The sequence below is a fragment of the Leopardus geoffroyi genome, chromosome C1, assembly GCF_018350155.1.
Source record: "Leopardus geoffroyi isolate Oge1 chromosome C1, O.geoffroyi_Oge1_pat1.0, whole genome shotgun sequence".
Taxonomy (NCBI): Eukaryota; Metazoa; Chordata; class Mammalia; order Carnivora; family Felidae; genus Leopardus; species Leopardus geoffroyi.
The window spans coordinates 118,993,422-119,010,702 of record NC_059328.1 but is presented as its reverse complement, the minus strand read 5'-3'; the positions used below and the strand labels follow the sequence as shown (position 1 = coordinate 119,010,702).

Below are 17,281 nucleotides of genomic sequence, written 5' to 3'. Positions count from 1 at the left end.
CAGGTCTTTCTGATTGCCAAGCCCACACCTTTCCTGCCACCACACTGACTCTCTGGAACATTCTTCCCTGTGAAGAGCCAAAGCTCTTCCACCAGCCAACTCTGAGGAGGTATCAGCTTCTGTAAACAGAGCAATAAATAACCCAGTAGAGCAGTCCATGCAGCTATTAGGGTGACCCTGAAACGTTCCCACAAAATGCTGGGAAGGCCTTGGCCACCTAACCCGGAATAGCTGAAGAGTTAATTTTTTATTTGTGATAAGTGTGCCGGGCTCACTGACAACTCCGTGAGTGGCATTTCCTGCGACTCGTCTGGCGATCAAACATTAACCTCCTCCCCAGGGAGGACTGGGCAGCTTAACCATTAACCCTGTGCCCCCAACAGAGAGTCCACCAGCCCCTCCTGCTTCGGGGGCCAAGGGACGGAGTTCCCGTGGGCCTCTGGGCCTGGGTGGCCTGGTGGGGACGTGGACAGTCTTCAGAGCAGGGCTGGGCCAGCGTGTAGGCCCTGTGCCTGCGTGTTTCTGACACGGACACCCACGCCCGACGGCTCGCCCCCACCTTTGCTGTTTCTGTCTTCCTCTCCCTCCGTCTTTGAGGGAGTTCTTCCCCCTTGGCCACACATTCGTTCCAAACGGAGATGAGTGACCCCACGTTCTCAGTCTCTCAGCAGAGCAGGCCTGAAGACTTTCCCGCAGGCCAAGTGCTCAGACATCCTCGGCCTCAAGGGCTCTGAAACCAGGCTTGCAAAGCCACAGATTCCTTACACTGGAGGTAATGGCAGTGGTGGGGAGGGGGCTGGGGGGAGGATCCTGGCCGCCTTCTCACTCACCGGCCAGGCCTTGCCAAACAGTCTCAAATACTGCAAATCCGACGCAGCCTTTTTCTCACATGAGGCGAGTGAGGTCCAGACAAGGTGTATTCAGGGCCTCACCCACGTCTCCCCAGGGAGTTAGAGGCGGAACGAGGGCAGGAGTCCCTAGTGAGCTTTCTCGGACCTGGATACGCAATGAGGACCCCACGAGAGCCTTCGGGAGGAAAGATGACCAGATCTCTCCAGACGAGTCAGCCCAGAACCTGAGTGAGGGCACCCTTACAACCTCCCCAAGCACTGGGAGCGTGAGGCCGGCGTCCACAGGGTGACTGGGTGGGGAACCTCCCGGGGCGAGGCTGAGCACGCAGGGGGACAGAGGGCCCGGTGGAGGCTGCCCATCCATGGCAGAGGCCAGCCTGTCCGCACGGAGCAACCGGGCCAGGAAAGAAGCTCCCCGCGACAACGAGATCCCTGCCTTCGCGTCCTGCCAACAGGGCCATGAGGTCATAAGATTATATCCCCATTTGCAAATGGGCAAGTTGAGGGGTGCCTGGGTGGCTCAGTCGGTTCAGCGTCTGACTCTTGGTTTCGGCTCAGGTGGTGATCTCAGGGTTCGTGAGCAGGAGGCCCGAGTTAGGCTCTGTGCCCACGGCATGGAGCCTGCTTGGGATTTTCTCTCCCTCCCTCTCTCTCTGCCCCTCCCCCACTGGTACTGTGTCTCTGTCTCTCTCAAAATAAATAAATAAACTTAAAAAAAAATTTTTTTTTAACATTTATTTATTTTTGAGACAGAGACAGAGCATGAACAGGGGAGGGTCAGAGAGAGAGGGAGACACAGAATCTGAAACAGGCTCCAGGCTCTGAGCCGTCAGCCCAGAGCCCGACGCGGGGCTCGAACCCACGGACCGTGAGATCATGACCTGAGCCGAAGTCAGACGTTCAACCGGCTGAGCCACCCAGGCGCCCCCCCAAAAATTTTTTTAATAAAAAATAAATAACATGGGTAAATTGAGGTGTGCCTGGGTGGCTCAGTCGGTTCAGCGCCCGACTCTTGGTTTCGGCTCAGGTCGTGATCTCACAGTTTGTGTGTTCGAGCCCCACATCAGGTGACACGAGCCCTGCTTCGGGTGAGTCCCCCTTCTTTCTCTCTCCCTTTCTCTCTTTCCCTCTCTGCCCCTCGTGCAATTCTCTCTCCCCCTCTCTCTGCCCCTCGCTCACTTGCACCCTCACTCTCTCTCTAAAAAAAATTAATATTTTATTTCTTTTATAAAAATAAAAGAAAATGCGCACGTTGAGGAGCAGAGGGATGAGCCCCCCCTTGCCCAAGATCACAGAGAGGAAGCAGCAGCACTGACACCTTGGCTGGCTCCATCTGTCCCCCAGCCTGGCGCTCACGCCCCACCCCCCCACCCCCGCCCCGTGCTAAGCCCACAGCCGACCACCTCCTCCCGCTGTTACAGGAGCAGATATGCGCTTGCGGTGTAGAAGCCGACAGGAACACTGGGACACCCAGAATGTCAAGCAGGGGGCCCAGCCAGTGGGGTGGGTCACTCAGGGCCTCAGTGGGGCTGGCAGAGCAGCGGATTGCTTCTTATAGGAGGCCCTAGGAGGACAAAGGGCTCAACCTCTCTGCCGTCAGGTCAGGCTCCAGAGAGCACCCCTGCATGAGCAGCATGGGCTACACTGCTCACCTCAGCTAGTGTGTGACAAGCTGGGCAAGGTGGGGGCCATCCACGTCCCCTGTGGGGTCCTTAGAACTCCAAAGGCTCTGTCTCATCTCCCACTGTTTCCTCCGGGCCAGCTCTTTTGTTTTCTCCTCTCTCTCTGCTCTCAGCCAAGTATCTGCACTCACTCATTCACTCAGTAAGTCAATCCACAAACACACAATGAGTACCCGATCTGTGCAAGCCCTGTGCCATGCACCAGGGAAAGGGCAAGGTGCCGCAGGGGAGAGGAGCAGAGGGTCCTGCAGGACTCAGGGTGGCAGCAGAAATTGTTCCTGGAAGAGTCTGAAAAGCAGAGTGGTTGGCCGAGTGAAGAAGAGGGAATGGTGGTGTAGCAGAGGGATCAGCATGTGCAAAGGCCTGGAGGCACAGAGAAACCCACATAGTCACATAGTCATGAAGTTGTAAGCAATTGGTTGAGCCAAGAGGACATGTTTGGAGTGGAGGCCGGGACAAGGGCCAAGTCAGGAGCTGGACCTTATCCTGGGATGAAGAGCAGTAGGACTTTTTAAACACATCAGATGCTGACTTTTAAAATAAGTGTCCCTTACTTGTCAGCATGAGCTGAAGCTCACCATATCTGTCCCAAAGGCCTAGCATCTCTAGGCTGTATGTCTCAGAGCTGAATGAAAACCCCATGCCCTGTCATTGGAATTTTAGGCATTCACACTGGGGACACGCAGGCAGACCTTGTTTCCTGCTGTTCCAAACAGTTTCTAGGGTAGCAGGAGGGTTTGGGAAATCAGGAGACTCAGGCTCAGTGGTGCCCCCCAGTGAGCAGCGCAAGACCATAGTCTGCCTCCCCACAAGCAGCTTTCATAGCCAGCAGAGAGGATGGAAAGGCTGGAACTATGGGAGAGGGTCATCCTGACCCTGTCCCTCAGGCAGAGGGTGGGCGAATCGGTTAAAGCACATTGCAATATCCAGACCGCTTGGCCCCCGCTGCCCACGACTCCTTGAATCTTCCTCCTGCCTCTGGCTGCCCCCGACGATGCACACTGGCAATCTTGAGGTCCACTCCTGGGCACCTCTTCTCTTCTCTCACACCCTCACCTCACACAACCTCAGCCCCTTTGTCACCTGTGCAGAGGGGTTCCCCAGCCCTGGCCCCTCCTCCGAAGTCTCAGCTCTGCACAGCTGACACTCACCTCCTGATCTTTGTCTCTACTGCCCAGAATCCCTGGTCCTCCTTTGCCCCATCTTCCCGCTGCTCAGAAGGAACATTTGGGGGTTATCCTGGACAGGCACTGTCCCACCTTGCCCCTGAGCAAAGTCACCCCCACGTCCCGTCTGGGTTACCATCTACACTGGTCTTACGTGCGGCTGCTCCTTTCCACCTCCACCTCCCTCGAGAGAAGACCTTGCTCTCGTATCTATCTCCTTGGTCTACCTCTCCTGCACACAATAACCTCGTTGTCTTTCTTCCCTTTTTTTAAAATTTATTTATTTATTTTGAGAGAGAGTGTGTGTGTGAGTTGGGGAGGGGCTGAGAGAGGGCAAAAGAGAAAATCCTAAGCAGACTCTGCGCTGTCAGTGTGGAACCCAGCGTGGGTCTTGAACCCACCAACGGTGAGATCGTGTCCTGAGCCGAAGTCAGAGGCTTAACCGACTCAGCCACCCAGACCTCCCCTCTCCAAACCTCACTTTCAAATGCTAGCCCCTGGATCCCTTTGCCTGAAGGCTTTCTCCAGTTGCTGGAGCCCACTTTTCCCCCAAGGACAGCAGGCAAAGGGAAATGCGGGGGAATCCATGCACCCTCCCCAGAAACAGCCCAAGTTCTGACTGATGGGGCGTTGGTGGATAAATATCCCAGATCCTCTGCCACTTTGAGGTGTGTATTCTGTGCTGGCTCCTAAAATGCCCCCAAGGGGACTCCAAGTGATAAAGCTGCCAACCCCGCCCCAGCATGAACTGCCAGTTATCACCATTGAAAGGTGTTCTGATTCCTTGTCCTGTTTGCAAGGCACTACACCCCTTCCTTACTCTGTCCACCCCGTCCCTCAGTACCCAGTGGTGGCAAAGAGTGCCAACTTGCACCCCTTAGGAAAAGATGGGAAACTGTCTTCAGGTGAGCCGTGCATACAAAGTATCTGTTAAAGTTCTAGCCGTTCTGGGGTGCCTGAGCGGCTCAGTCAGTTAAGCATCCGACTCTTACTTTCTGCTCAGGTCATGATCTCACGGTTCATGAGATCCAGCCCCATGTTGGGCTCCGCATGGACAGCACAGAGCCTGCTTGAGATCCTCTCCCTCTCCCTCTCTCTCTCTCTGCCCTCCCCCAAGAGAAGGCACGCGCACATGTGGGCGCTCACTCTCTAAATAAATAAATAAATAAATAAATAAATAAATATTAAAAAAAAAAAAAAGGACGAAGGTGGACATCATATACAAAGATGAACTCAAAAAGGACCAAGGACCTAAATGTAAGAGCTGAAACTATAAACAAATCTTAGGATAAAACATATGGGAGAAGCTTCCTGAGATTAAATTTAGCAATCATTTGTTGGATATGACATCAGAAACACAGGCAACAAAAGTAAAAACTAGATGCAGCCAACTATATCAAACCCAAAAACTTCTGTGCATCAAAGGACACAAACAACAGAATGAAAAGGCATCCTACACGATGGGAGAGATTATTTACAAATCATATATCCGATAAGGGGATAAGACCCAGAATATATAAAGAACTCCTATAATTTGCTGGCAAAAAACAACAACAACCGTATTTTTAAATGGGCAAAGGACTGAAATAAACATTTCTTCAAAGAATACATACAAAAGGCCAACCAGCACATAAAAAGATGCTCAACATCACTAATTGTTAGGGAAATGCGGATCAAAACCACAATGAGATATCACCTCCCATCCATTAGGATGGCTATCACCAAAAAACAGCCAAGTAACGGGACGCCTGGGTGGCTCAGTCAGTTAAGCATCCGACTTCGGCTCAGGTTATGATCTCACGGTCCGTGGGTTCAAGCCCTGCGTCAGGCTCTGTGTTAACAGCTCAGAGCCTGGAGCCTGCTTCTGTGTCTCCCTCTCTGCCCCTCCCCTGCTCACATTCTGTCTCTCTCTCAAAAATAAATAAACATTAAAAAAAATTACGAAGAAAACCCAAAACAACCAAGTAACAAGTGTTGGTGAAGATGTGGAGAAATTGGAACTCGTGTGTGCTGCTGGTAAGAATGTGAAACAGTACAGCTACTATGGAAAAACACGGTATACAGGACCCAGGAACAATGAAAAATAGAATCACCGCACAATCCTGCAATTTCACTTGTGGGTATACACCCAAAAGAATGGAAGGCAGAAACTTGAAGAGATAGATACGTGCACACTCGTGTTCAGAGTAGCATTATTCACCACAGATAAAAGACGGAAGCAAGTCCGGTGTCCTTTCAGGAATGAATGGATTCCCAAAATGTGGCAATTCTGCCATAGGCTACAACCTTGATGAACCTTGAGGACATGATGCTAAGTGAAATAAACCAATAGCCAGAAGACAAACGCTGTATGATTCCACTTACGTCCGGTACCTAGAGTAGTCAAATTCATAGAAACAGAAAATAGAATGGGGGCCGTCAGGGGCTAAGGGAAGGGAGAGAAAGGAAGCTGCTGTTCTAATGAGTATAGAGTTTCAGTTTTGCGGGATGAAGCGTTTTGGAGACTGGATGCCCAACACGGTGAATGTACTCAACACCACCCCAACTGTACCTTTAGAAATGGTTCAGATGGTAAATTTCATGTTACGTGTTTTCCACTAAAGTTTAAAGTTTTAAATTTAAAACTGATTATGACAGGGGCGCCTGGGTGGCTCAGTCGGTTAAGCGGCCGACTTCGGCTCAGGTCACGATCTCGCGCTCCGTGAGTTCGAGCCCCGCGTCGGGCTCTGTGCTGACGGTCAGAGCCTGGAGCCTGTTTCAGATTCTGTGTCTCCCTCTCTCTGACCCTCCCCCGTTCATGCTCTGTCTCTCTCTGTCTCAAAAATAAATAAATGTTAAAAAAAAAAAAAAAAAAAAAAAAAGAAGAAGAAACGTGCTATCAAGACATGAAAAGAAGCGGAGAAAAACTTAAATGCATATGGCTAAGTGAAGGAAGCCAATCTGAAAAGGCTACATACTACTGTAGGATTCCACCTATATAATGTTCTAGAAAAGGCAAAAGTATGGAGACAATAAAAAGATCAGTGATTGCTAAGGGTTAGGGGAGAGAAAGGGACGGATAGGTGGAGCACAGAGCATTTTTAGGGCACAGAAAATACTATAATGGTGGACACATGTCATACATTTGTCAAGACCCACAGAATGTACACCAAGAGTGAATCCTCATGTGAACTATGGGCTTTGGGTGATAATGTCGTGTCAATGCAGGTTCAACAATTATAACAAGCATTATCACTCTGGTACAGGATGTTAATGGGGGAAGAGGCTGTGTGTTTGAGTGGGGAGCAGAGAGTGTATGGGAACTCTGCACTTTCTTTTCAATTTTGCAGTGAATTGCTCTAAAAAATAAAGTACATTTGAAAATTCATACGACCCTTGGAGTGCCTGGATGGCTCAGTCGCTTAAGCGTCTGACGCTTGATTTCGCCTCAGGTCATGATCTCATAGTTCGTGAGTTCAAGCCCCACATTGGGCTCCACTCCGACAGTGTGGAGCCTGCTTTGGATCCTCTCTCTCCTTCTCTCTCTGCCCCTCTCCTGCTGGCACTCTCTCTCCCTCAAAATAAATAAACTTAAAAAAATAAATAAATAAAAATAAAAATTCATACAACATAAAATTAACCATTATCCATTCTAAAGTGGTACAATTCAGTGGTGTTTAACTCATTCATAGTATCATGCAACCATCACCTCTATCTAGATCTAAGATATTTTCACCACCACCAAAAGGGAACTGCTCAGCAATTACTCCCCATTCTCCCTCCCCTTGGCCCCAGGCAACTACTAATCTAATTTCTGTCTGTATGGATTGCCCGATCTGGACATTTCATATAAATGGAATCATACAATCCATGGTCTTCTGTAACTGGCTTTCTTCACTTAACTTGTTTTCAAGATGCATCCATGTTGTAGCATGTATCAACCCATCATTTCTTTTTAAGACTCAATAATGTTCCATTGTGTGTATACACCACATTTTTTTCTCCATTCATCAGTCCATGGACACTTGGATTGTTTCTGCCTCTTGGCCATTGAGACTAGTTGTGCTATGAATATGCATGTACAAGTCTTTGTTTGAAGACCCATAATGGATTCTTTTCTTAATACTACACCCTTCCTTATCCTTAGAAGAGGGAAACTTAAAAAACAGAATAAAAATAAAATTAACATATAAAATATCAAATCAATGGTATTTTTAAATGATTAATGATAATAATGTTTACATTAATAATATTTAAGAATCACTAGTATTTAACATACTTTATCTCATTTATCATCATAATCCAAAGTAGACATTATCACCTCCATTGTATAGATCAAGAAACCAAGGCTCAGAAGGTTAAATAACTTGTCCATGGTTGCACAGCCAGCGAGTGTGAGCCAACTTCGGACCCCAGGTTTTTCTGACCCCTCTCTGCCTCTCTGACTACCTCACACAACAAACTTGTCAGAGGAGGCGAAAGAATGGGTAAGAGGCACACTTCCTTGACTTGTAATTCTCACCAAACTCTTCCCTTGGTGAAGTCATGATGCAGAAGTTGGTGGAATGAAAACACAGGCCGTATCCACAAGCCCAGAGAAACGGTGAGTGGTGTTGATGTGGCTTCTTGGGTGTGAGTCAACCGCTCACCAGGATCACTCCCGACCCTTCCCCCCAGCTGATTGTCTGAATGAATACAGTCAGTCCCGTCCCCTGTGTCCCCAAGCTGGCCCCGCCTCCCGTACCGCAGTGGGTTTGGACACAATGTATGTCCAAGAGTGGACTAAAGTAGGCCACATACCTGGGGCCGGCTGCTCCACACCCGGGTCTCCCGGCTTCTCTTTGGAGAGCTCCTGCAGGCACTGGTCCCGTTCCTCCCGAAGCACCTGGAGCACATCACACAGTCGGGGGAGGGCGCCCACCTGCAAGTCCAAAACCAAGAATGCACATCCGTGCCGCTACCACAAAGAGACTTTCTGTGAGCACAAGTGGGGCTAGACAGTGAGGATTCAAACTGAGGAGGGCAAAATCCAGCAGGGAGCTCTTCACAGTGAGGTAGAGGCAGCCACTCCTGGGAGAGAATTCAGGCCACTGAATTCTGGTACAGCCAGGATGCTTGAACCATCTGTAGCTTGTCCCCTGCAAATCTTGCCCTTGAGTTTACGAGGACACCCGAGCCCGGTGAGTTACTTACTTTCTGGGCACCTGACTATGAGTCTGCAGGACTTCATTTATTCCAACAGTGTTCATTTCTCAGGCTTGGCAAGTTAAGTTTTGATTCAAGGGTCTTTGAAACCTACATTCAACCATCTCCCTGTTCCCCAGACGAGAGCATATATCCACCCCAGGCAAACATTGACGGAGGGATGTGTTGGACAAGAAGGACTGGCACACAGTCCTGGCTTCCTAGCTCTTCCTAGAGTAGGTTTCCAGAGCACGGCTCCATTCTTTCATTTGTGCTGACACTTGATAAATATGTGAGTGAGGGAAGGAAGGAGGAAGGAAGGAGGGAAGGAACAACTCAAAACACCAATGAATTGAACCCTTATTTTACTTTTTACAGAGTAGGGAATTTTTTTTATAAATGTTTTAAAGTTTGTTTGTTTCTTTTGAGAGACAGAGCGGAGGAGGGGCAGAGAGAGAGGGAGAGAGAGAATCCCAGGCAGACTCCATGTGGTCAGCACAGAGCCCGATGTGGGGCTCGAACTCATGAACCGTGAGATCATGACCTGAGCCAAAACGAAGAGTCGGACGCTTAACCGACTGAGCCACCCAGGCGCCCCTACAGAGTATGGAATTTTAATATTAGAATCTTTTCGCATACGTTAACTTACTTAAGCATCAAAATAACCCCGTAAAGAGACACAGAAAAGGAAACTGAGGCCCATAGTAGTTAGGGCATGTGACCAAGGTCCTATACCCAAGGTTCCGAATTTCAGAAACCGGCCTTCCAAGAGGTCAAGGACCAAGTCTTAAACCCTCTTGTCACCCCTGCACTAAATGCTTTGTGGATGGAAATGTCAACATAATGGAACAGGGGGAGAAGTCCCCGGCGACAAGGCCATGCTCCAAAATGGCCCAAATAAACAAAAGCTCTGGGCCAGAGAAGGGCACCTAAGGTAGCACTGTATTCAAACGATTCCAAAGGCAAACATAAATAATCTGACGATCTCTCTGTTAATTTGGGTCTTCCACATCTCATGACCCTTCACTAATGCAGTCAGGAAGCACCTATCAGCTGTCAGCAGCTGCTCTCTTCCAGCTACTCCCTGACGATAAGCGACTGGATCCGTGATCCCCATGAAACACACACATCACCTCCCCTGGCACGGAGCCCACAGTCAGCCACAACAGAGCTGTTGCAGGACCATCTGTGTCTGCCCAGCACTAAAATCATATTATGTGGGGCACCTGGGTGGCTCAGTCACTTGAGTGTCCGAGTCTTAGTTTCGGCTCGGGTCATGATCTCACAGGTTGCGCGTTTGAGCCCTGCATCGGGCTCTGTGCTGACAGCACAGAGACTGCTTGGGATTCCCTCTCTCTCTCTGTCTCTCTCTCTCTCTCTCTCTCGGCCCCTCCCCTGCGCATGCGCTCTCTCTCTCAAAATAAATACACTTAAAATTCATTCCTTCCCCATTCATCACCCCTAAGTTTCCATCTCATGCCTGACCATACAACACATGACTTCATCACCTTGCTTGTGATGACTCTTATATTTAGACACTTATGTTAAAACGTTCCCTAAGAATATAGTCACTGTCAGGAGAATCGGCACGCAGCCCCGCATACTCGTGCCCTTGTCTCCCTGTGGGGTTCTCTCCGGGTCCTCGCGGAAGCCCATCATCACCACCACCCTCTGGCTTTTCGGCGGAGGCGGTAGATGAACTTGAGTGGAAAAATCCACCTGCGGGTTGGCAGGCTGCCATTAGTTCACCAAAGGTCTCAAGTAGGCACACAGCCTGTTCGGTGCCACTTTGAAGCTAACATTACTCTTAAAAGGTGAGACGCTGCAGGAGGGAGTGTGAACAGGTACAATCTTTTAAGTGTATATATGTAAGCATATGTTAAGTGTCACAAAAATGTCCAGACCCTTTGGCCGACTGACTTTACTTCTGAGAATCCACCCTGTAGGTGGCAAAAGCTTTATATAGAAGGATTCTGCGACAGCTTTAAGTATAACGGAAAACAAAGGGATGGGCTTCTGGGAGATGTAGCACACGTACGTTTTTCCTATTGCTCCCGCGAAGTACAAGAAACCCTGGACGTTATATACAAAAGAAGCATTAGAAGATTCTGGAAGGTGGACAGAAGGCAAAGTGGCTAAAGACTTCATGACCCAAGGAAGTGGTGAGTTCTGTCAGGTTTCTTTGCACCCCATATACCCCATTCCTGGAGCTGAAGAAGTCAGCAATAAGGAAATGCAGCCAGATGCAGAGGAAATATCCCCAACAAAAGCCTGCTCGCTCTAGCCAAGGGCCAGGAAAGAGGAAGTCTAGCAAGACAGAAAAATGTATAGGCGATAACTGCCCACTCCAGCCAAACACCACAGAAAAGCCTGTGGTCAGCTGGGGAGCCAGGACTTCCACCTTCCCCAGGCTGTGACGCAGGGCCCCAGCCTCCCTGCCAGGGCGGTGTCTCAGACGGCCAAGCAAGGAGCTGGCGCATTCAGCCCTGCTGTGTGGTAACACAGTCCCCCCAGCCCGTGATGCCAGCGGAGACTGGACTCTCCCCCCAGCCCAGAAGGAAGGAGGTCCCCTTCATCTCCCCACCGGGGAGAATCCTATACTCCAGATTTGCCAGAATCCTGTACTCGGCAAAAAATACCTCCAGGAATGAAAGGGAAGTCAAGACATTCTCAGGGAAGGAAAACTCAAAGAACTCGTTGTCGGCATCCTCCCCTAAAAGAGTGGCTAAAGGAAGGTTCTCTAAACACAAGGAGGCCTGGCAGACACTCGGCACTTTCACCATCACCAGTGTGACGGGAGCCCCCACTGTAGTGTTATGAGACCATGTGGGGAGCTGATAGTCCCACCCCTCACTCGTCAGTAAGGGGGACCCTTCCTCCTCTGTCAGTGTCAAATCAGACAGAGTGGGGAAGCTGGACTTCTATTTGCACCTGGAAGAAATGAGGGAGCATCCACCCCCTTCCTCATCAGAAAAAGCCCACAAAGAGGTTTAAGTAAGACCCAGAGCCCTACGGCATAGAAAATGCCCCACTTTCTTCTTCTTTTTTTTTAATCTTTTTCTTTTAAGGTTCATTTATTTTGAGAGAGGGAGCACAAGCAGGGGAGGGGCAGAGAGAGAAGGAGAGAGAATCCTAAGCAGGCTCCGCGCTGTCAGCACAGAGCCTGATGTGGGGCTTGATCCCACGAACCACGAGATCACAGCCTGAGACAAAAATCAAGAGTCCGATGCTCCACGAACTGAGCCATCCAGGTGCCCCCAAAATGTCCCGCTTTCAATCAAAGATGACTCATCACATTAAGGTTGACATCAAACTGAATGAAAAATGATCAACAGATGCCAACACTAGGGGCACCTGAGTGGCTCAGTCGGTTAAGCATCCGACTTGGGCTCAGAACACGATCTCATGGTTCATGAGTTTGAGCTCTGAGTCAGGCTCTTCACTGATGGCTTGGGGCCTGGAGCCTGCTTCAGATGCTCTGTGTCCCTCTCTCTCTTTGCCCTTCCCCAACTTGGGCACTCTCTCTCTCTCTCTTTCTCTCTCAAAAATAACTAAATAATAATAATAAAAAAAAAATAGATGCCAACACTGAGGTGACAGGGACCTGCAATGATTTGACAAAGGTTGTAAAGCAGCCATCATAAAAATGCTTCCGTGAGCAATTACAGGTACACTTGGAACAACTGTAGAAATATAAACCTCGGCAAAAAGAGGAAAGTTTCAGCAAAGAAATGAAAGATATAAAGCAATCAAATGTAAAAGTTAGAACTGAAAGAGACCACAACTGAAGTAGAAAAGCTCAGTGGGAGGGCTCAGCAGAGAGAAAAATTAAACTGAAAATAAAAAGGCACAGACTTTGGAGGGCCTGACTGGCTCAGTCAGTGGAGCATGCGACTCTTGACCCTGAGGTCATGAGTTCAAGCCGCACATTGGGCGTGGAGCCTACTTACGAAAATAAAAAGTGAAATGAAAACGGTAAAGTAACGCTTAAAAAATAAATTACTTTCTGTTAAAGTTTATTTATATATTTTGAGAGAGAGAAAGAGCGAGCTGGAGAGGGGCAGAGAGAGGGGGTAGAGGATCCGAAGAGGGCTCCATGCTGATAACAGACAGCCCCATGTGGGGCTTGAACTCACGAACCCATGAGATCATGACCCGAGCTGAAGTCAGACGCTTAATCAACTGAGCCACCCAAATGTCCCTAAAAAATAAATTAAAAAATAAAAACAAAACAAAAAGTGAACAGACTTCCAGGGTTACATGTGACAACAAAAGCACAATCCATAGAAGGAAAATTGGGTAAAGTGGACTTCATAAAAAGTTAAAAGGAGCACCTGGGTGGCTTGGTCAGTGAAGCGTCTGACACTTGGTTTTGGCTCAGGTCATGATCTCACGGTTTGTGAGTTTGAGCCCCGTATGAGGCTCTGTGCTGAGAGTGCGGAGCCTGCTTGGGATTCCCTCTCTCTCTCTCTCTCTCTCTCCCCTCCTCCTGCTTGCAAGTGCATGGGTTCTCTCTGTCTCTCTCAAAATAAATAAATAAACTTTAAAAAATTAAAAAAAAAATTTTAAAGCCTTTTACTTCATGGTAAGCAGATGAAAAGACAAACTACAGACTGGGAGAAAATATTTGCATTCACATATTCAAGAAAGGACTAATATCTAGAATGCATAAAGACCCTTCAAATCTCAACAGTAAACAAACAAACAATATCATTACAACATAGGCAAAAGACACGAGGAGACATTTCACAGAAGATATACAGATGCCAAATGAGCACATGAAATGGTTTCCAAAATTATTAGCTATTAAGTGAACACAAATTGAAACCACAATGTGTTATCACTATACTCTATCAGAATGGTTAAAATACAAAAACTAGTAACCACAAATGCTGGTGAGGTCGTGGGGAAACTAGATCACTCATACGTTGCTGGTGGGAATGTAAGATGGTGTAGCCATTCTGGGAAACAGGTTGGCAGTGTTTTACATAAGCTAAACATGCAGCTTTTACATGATCCAGCAATTTATCTCAGGGAGATGAAAATTTATATTCATGCAAGAACCAGTACGTGAATCTTTATAGCGGTTTTTATTCAATGGGTGAAAGATTACACAGATCACTGCACATCCATACTACGATGGAATTCCACTCAGCAATAAAGAGGAATAAACTAAGGCTGCCTGGGTGGCTCAGTCAGTTAAGCATCCAACTCTTGATTTCAGCTCGGGTCATGATCTCGCTGTTCATGAGTTCGAGCCCCACATCTGGCTCTGCGAAGACAGTGCAGAGGAGGCTGCTTGAGATTCTGTCTCCTGTCTCCCTCTTCCTCTGCCCCTCTCCTGTGCTCTCTCTCTCTCTCTCTCTCTTTCTCTCTCAAAAACAAATAAATAAATAAACACTTAAAAAATAAAAAGGAGATGAATCTTCAGAGAAGTATGCGGAGTGAAAAAAGCCAATCCCAAAAGGTTACATACCATATGATTCTATTTGTATGAACTCTTGACATGACAAAATTATAGAAAGAGAGCAAATTAGTGGTCAGGAATTAACGAAGGGACGGGAGTGGGAAAGAAGTGGCTGTGACTGTAACAGAGCACCATGAAAGATTCTTGGGGTAACAAAAATATTCTGTATCTTGACTGCATCAATGTACTGTTGTACTATATAGTTTTGAAAGATTTTATCAATGGGAGAAACTGACAAAAGGCTATGCGGGGATCTTTCCGCATTATTTCTTACAGTCTACAATTCTCTCAGAGGCAAAAGTTTACATTGTAGGGGCCCCTGGGTGGCTCAGTCGGTTAAGCATCTAAATCCTCATTTTGGCTCAGGTCATGATCTCAAGGTTTGTGGGATCAAGCCCCACATCGGGGCTCTGTGCCGACAGGACAGAGCCTGCTTAGGATTCTCTCTCTCTCTCTCTCTCTCTCTCTCTCTCTCTCTCACTCTCTCCGCCCCCCTCTCTCTCAAAATAAATACACTTTTAAAAATATGTAAATATATAGAGGAAGGTAGATACTTAATTCCATGGCTCTGTTCCCATTCCTACCTCCAGTTGCAACCTCTCTGGCAGAGACTGATCTTTGTCTCTTTACTAATTACTCTTCCTCTGCTGCAATCAGAATTTAACTGGGCATATGGTTGCCCATCTGGAGACTAGAGTTTCCAGCTTCCCTGCAACTAAAGTGCACCCACATGACTAGGTTCTAGCAATGGAGTAGAGCAAAAGACACATGTGCAAGCACAATCTCGTGCCCATAAAAGGAAAGGGACATGCTTCCCCTTTCATGCTTGGATACGGTGATGAGCCATATTCAATCGTGGGGATGAGGGCAATGCTTCAGGCTTGACTATGTTGCCAGATTCAGAGGACAAAACCCATGGGGGACTGCACTTGTGAATTCCCACCCTTCATAGCATCCTTTCGGTGTTACCATTGACAAAGTAACTCGTAACAGACTCAGGAGATTTACTGCCAAGGACAGGGAAAGAGGCATATCGTAGTTAGAATTATCAGTCCCAATTCCGTATAGGAGTTTATACATATGAGCTCAAGGTGGGTGGAGTATACTTCCTCCCTTGGGCCTAGCCATGTGACTGGTCACTGGTATATTAGATAGATCTGATAGGAAAAGAGGCTCAAAATATGTTTGCACAGCTGGGCTTGCTCTCTTGCATTTCTGCCACCTGGGGTATCTTGCAGGTCGTGCAGCAGACCTGTACCCAACCCAGGGACTGGAGCCAAGCCAGCTGAGCCCAGCCTGGATCAATCAAACCCCAGTTGACTTGCGAACACCATGAGAGAAATAAAGCCTTATTGCTGAATATCCCTGAGATTTTTTGTGATTGTTATGCATGACATACGGTAGGAAAGAGATTCTGAGGCAGCACCAAGGTGCATGATTTAGGGAGTTGAAGTTTCTACCAAATAGGTGGCAATTTGCACTGTGGGGTTAAAGAAAGGAGTACTCCCACAGAGTGGACTCTTGAGAGCAATGGAGCAAGGTTAGAAATGACAGAACATCTATCCTGGGAACATCTCTCCAAGAAAAGTTCAACTTCCTTGGCAGTTTTACCTTGGACTATAGAAAGAATAATAATCACGGGGCACCTGGGTGGCTTAGCCGGTTGAGCGTTTGACTTCGGCTCAGGTCATGATCTCGCAGTTGGTGAGTTCGAGTCCCCCCGCATCGGGCTCTGTGCTGACCGCTCAGAGCCTGGAGCCTGCTTCGGATTCTATGTTTCCCTCTCTCTCTGTTCCTCCCCTGCTCATGCTCTGTCTGTCTCTCTCAAAAATGAATAAAGTTAAAAAAAAATTTTTTAAGAATAATAATCAGAGGACAGTTTAGCTTTATATATATATATATATATATATATTTTTTTTTTTTTTTTTTTAAGGTAAGCTTCATGCCCATTGCAGAGCCCAATGTGGGGCTTGAACTCACAACCCTGAGATCAAGACTTTGTTTAATGAGGGATGTTTAATGGGGGAACCTGGGTGGTTCAGTTGGTTAAGAGTTCGACTTCGGCTCAGGTCATGATCTCATGCTTCATGAGCTCCAGCCCCGTGTTGAGATCTCTGTCAGCACAGAGCCTGCTTCAGATCCTCTGTCCCCTTCTCTCTGCCCTTACCCTGCTCTCTCTCTCTCTCTCTCAAAAATAAATAACCATTAAATATAATTTTTAAAAAAAGACCTGAACACTTAACCGACTGACCCTTTTTTTTTTAATTGTAGTGATATATACATAGCATGAAATTTACTACTTTAACCATGTTTAAGTGTACAAGTCCGTAGCATTAAGTACATTTATAATGTACTTTACAATGGTGTGCTACCATCATCACTATCCATTTCCAGAATTTTTTCAGCATTGCAACAGAAACTCCATACCCATTGAACAATAACTACCCATTTCCCTCCTTCCCTAGCCTCTGGTGACTTCTAGTCTACTTTCTGACTCCACAAATTTGCCTATTGTAGGTGTTTCACCTAAGTAGAATCATATATTTGTTCTTTCGTACCTGGCTTATTTCACTTAGTATGTTTTCAGGGCTCATCCACATTGTAGAATCTATTGGAATTTCATTCCCTTTTAGCTGAATGATATTCCGTTGTGTATAGACACTACATTTTGTTCTTCCATTCATCTGTTGATGGATGGTGTTTGGGTTGCTACAACCACTTAGCTATTATAAATAATGCTGCTATGAACATGGGTGTGCAAATATCTCTTTGAATCACTGCTTTTGATTCTTTTGAGTGTATCCCCAGAGACAGAATTGCTGAATCATATGGTAATTCTATGTTTACTTTTTTAGGAGCCACCAAATGGTTTCCACAGTAGCTGCACCGTTTTGCATTCCCACTAGCAAAGCACAGGGGTTCCATTTTCTCCATATCCTCATCAACCCTTGT

General features: G+C 47.3%; 1 protein-coding gene across 4 annotated transcripts in view; it reads right to left on the bottom strand.

Moving 5' to 3' along the window:
- Positions 1–17,281, bottom strand: part of SCTR (secretin receptor) — an 87,536-nt gene that overhangs the window by 55,893 nt on the left and 14,362 nt on the right. For all 4 annotated transcript variants that reach the window (XR_006712801.1, XM_045479533.1, XM_045479532.1 and 1 more), the window contains exon 2: positions 8,479–8,599. Coding sequence is in view for 3 of the 4 variants with exons in the window: in XM_045479533.1 (XP_045335489.1) it covers positions 8,479–8,599 (121 nt within the window). In the remaining variant the exon portion in view is untranslated. The remainder of the gene's footprint in view (positions 1–8,478; positions 8,600–17,281) is intronic.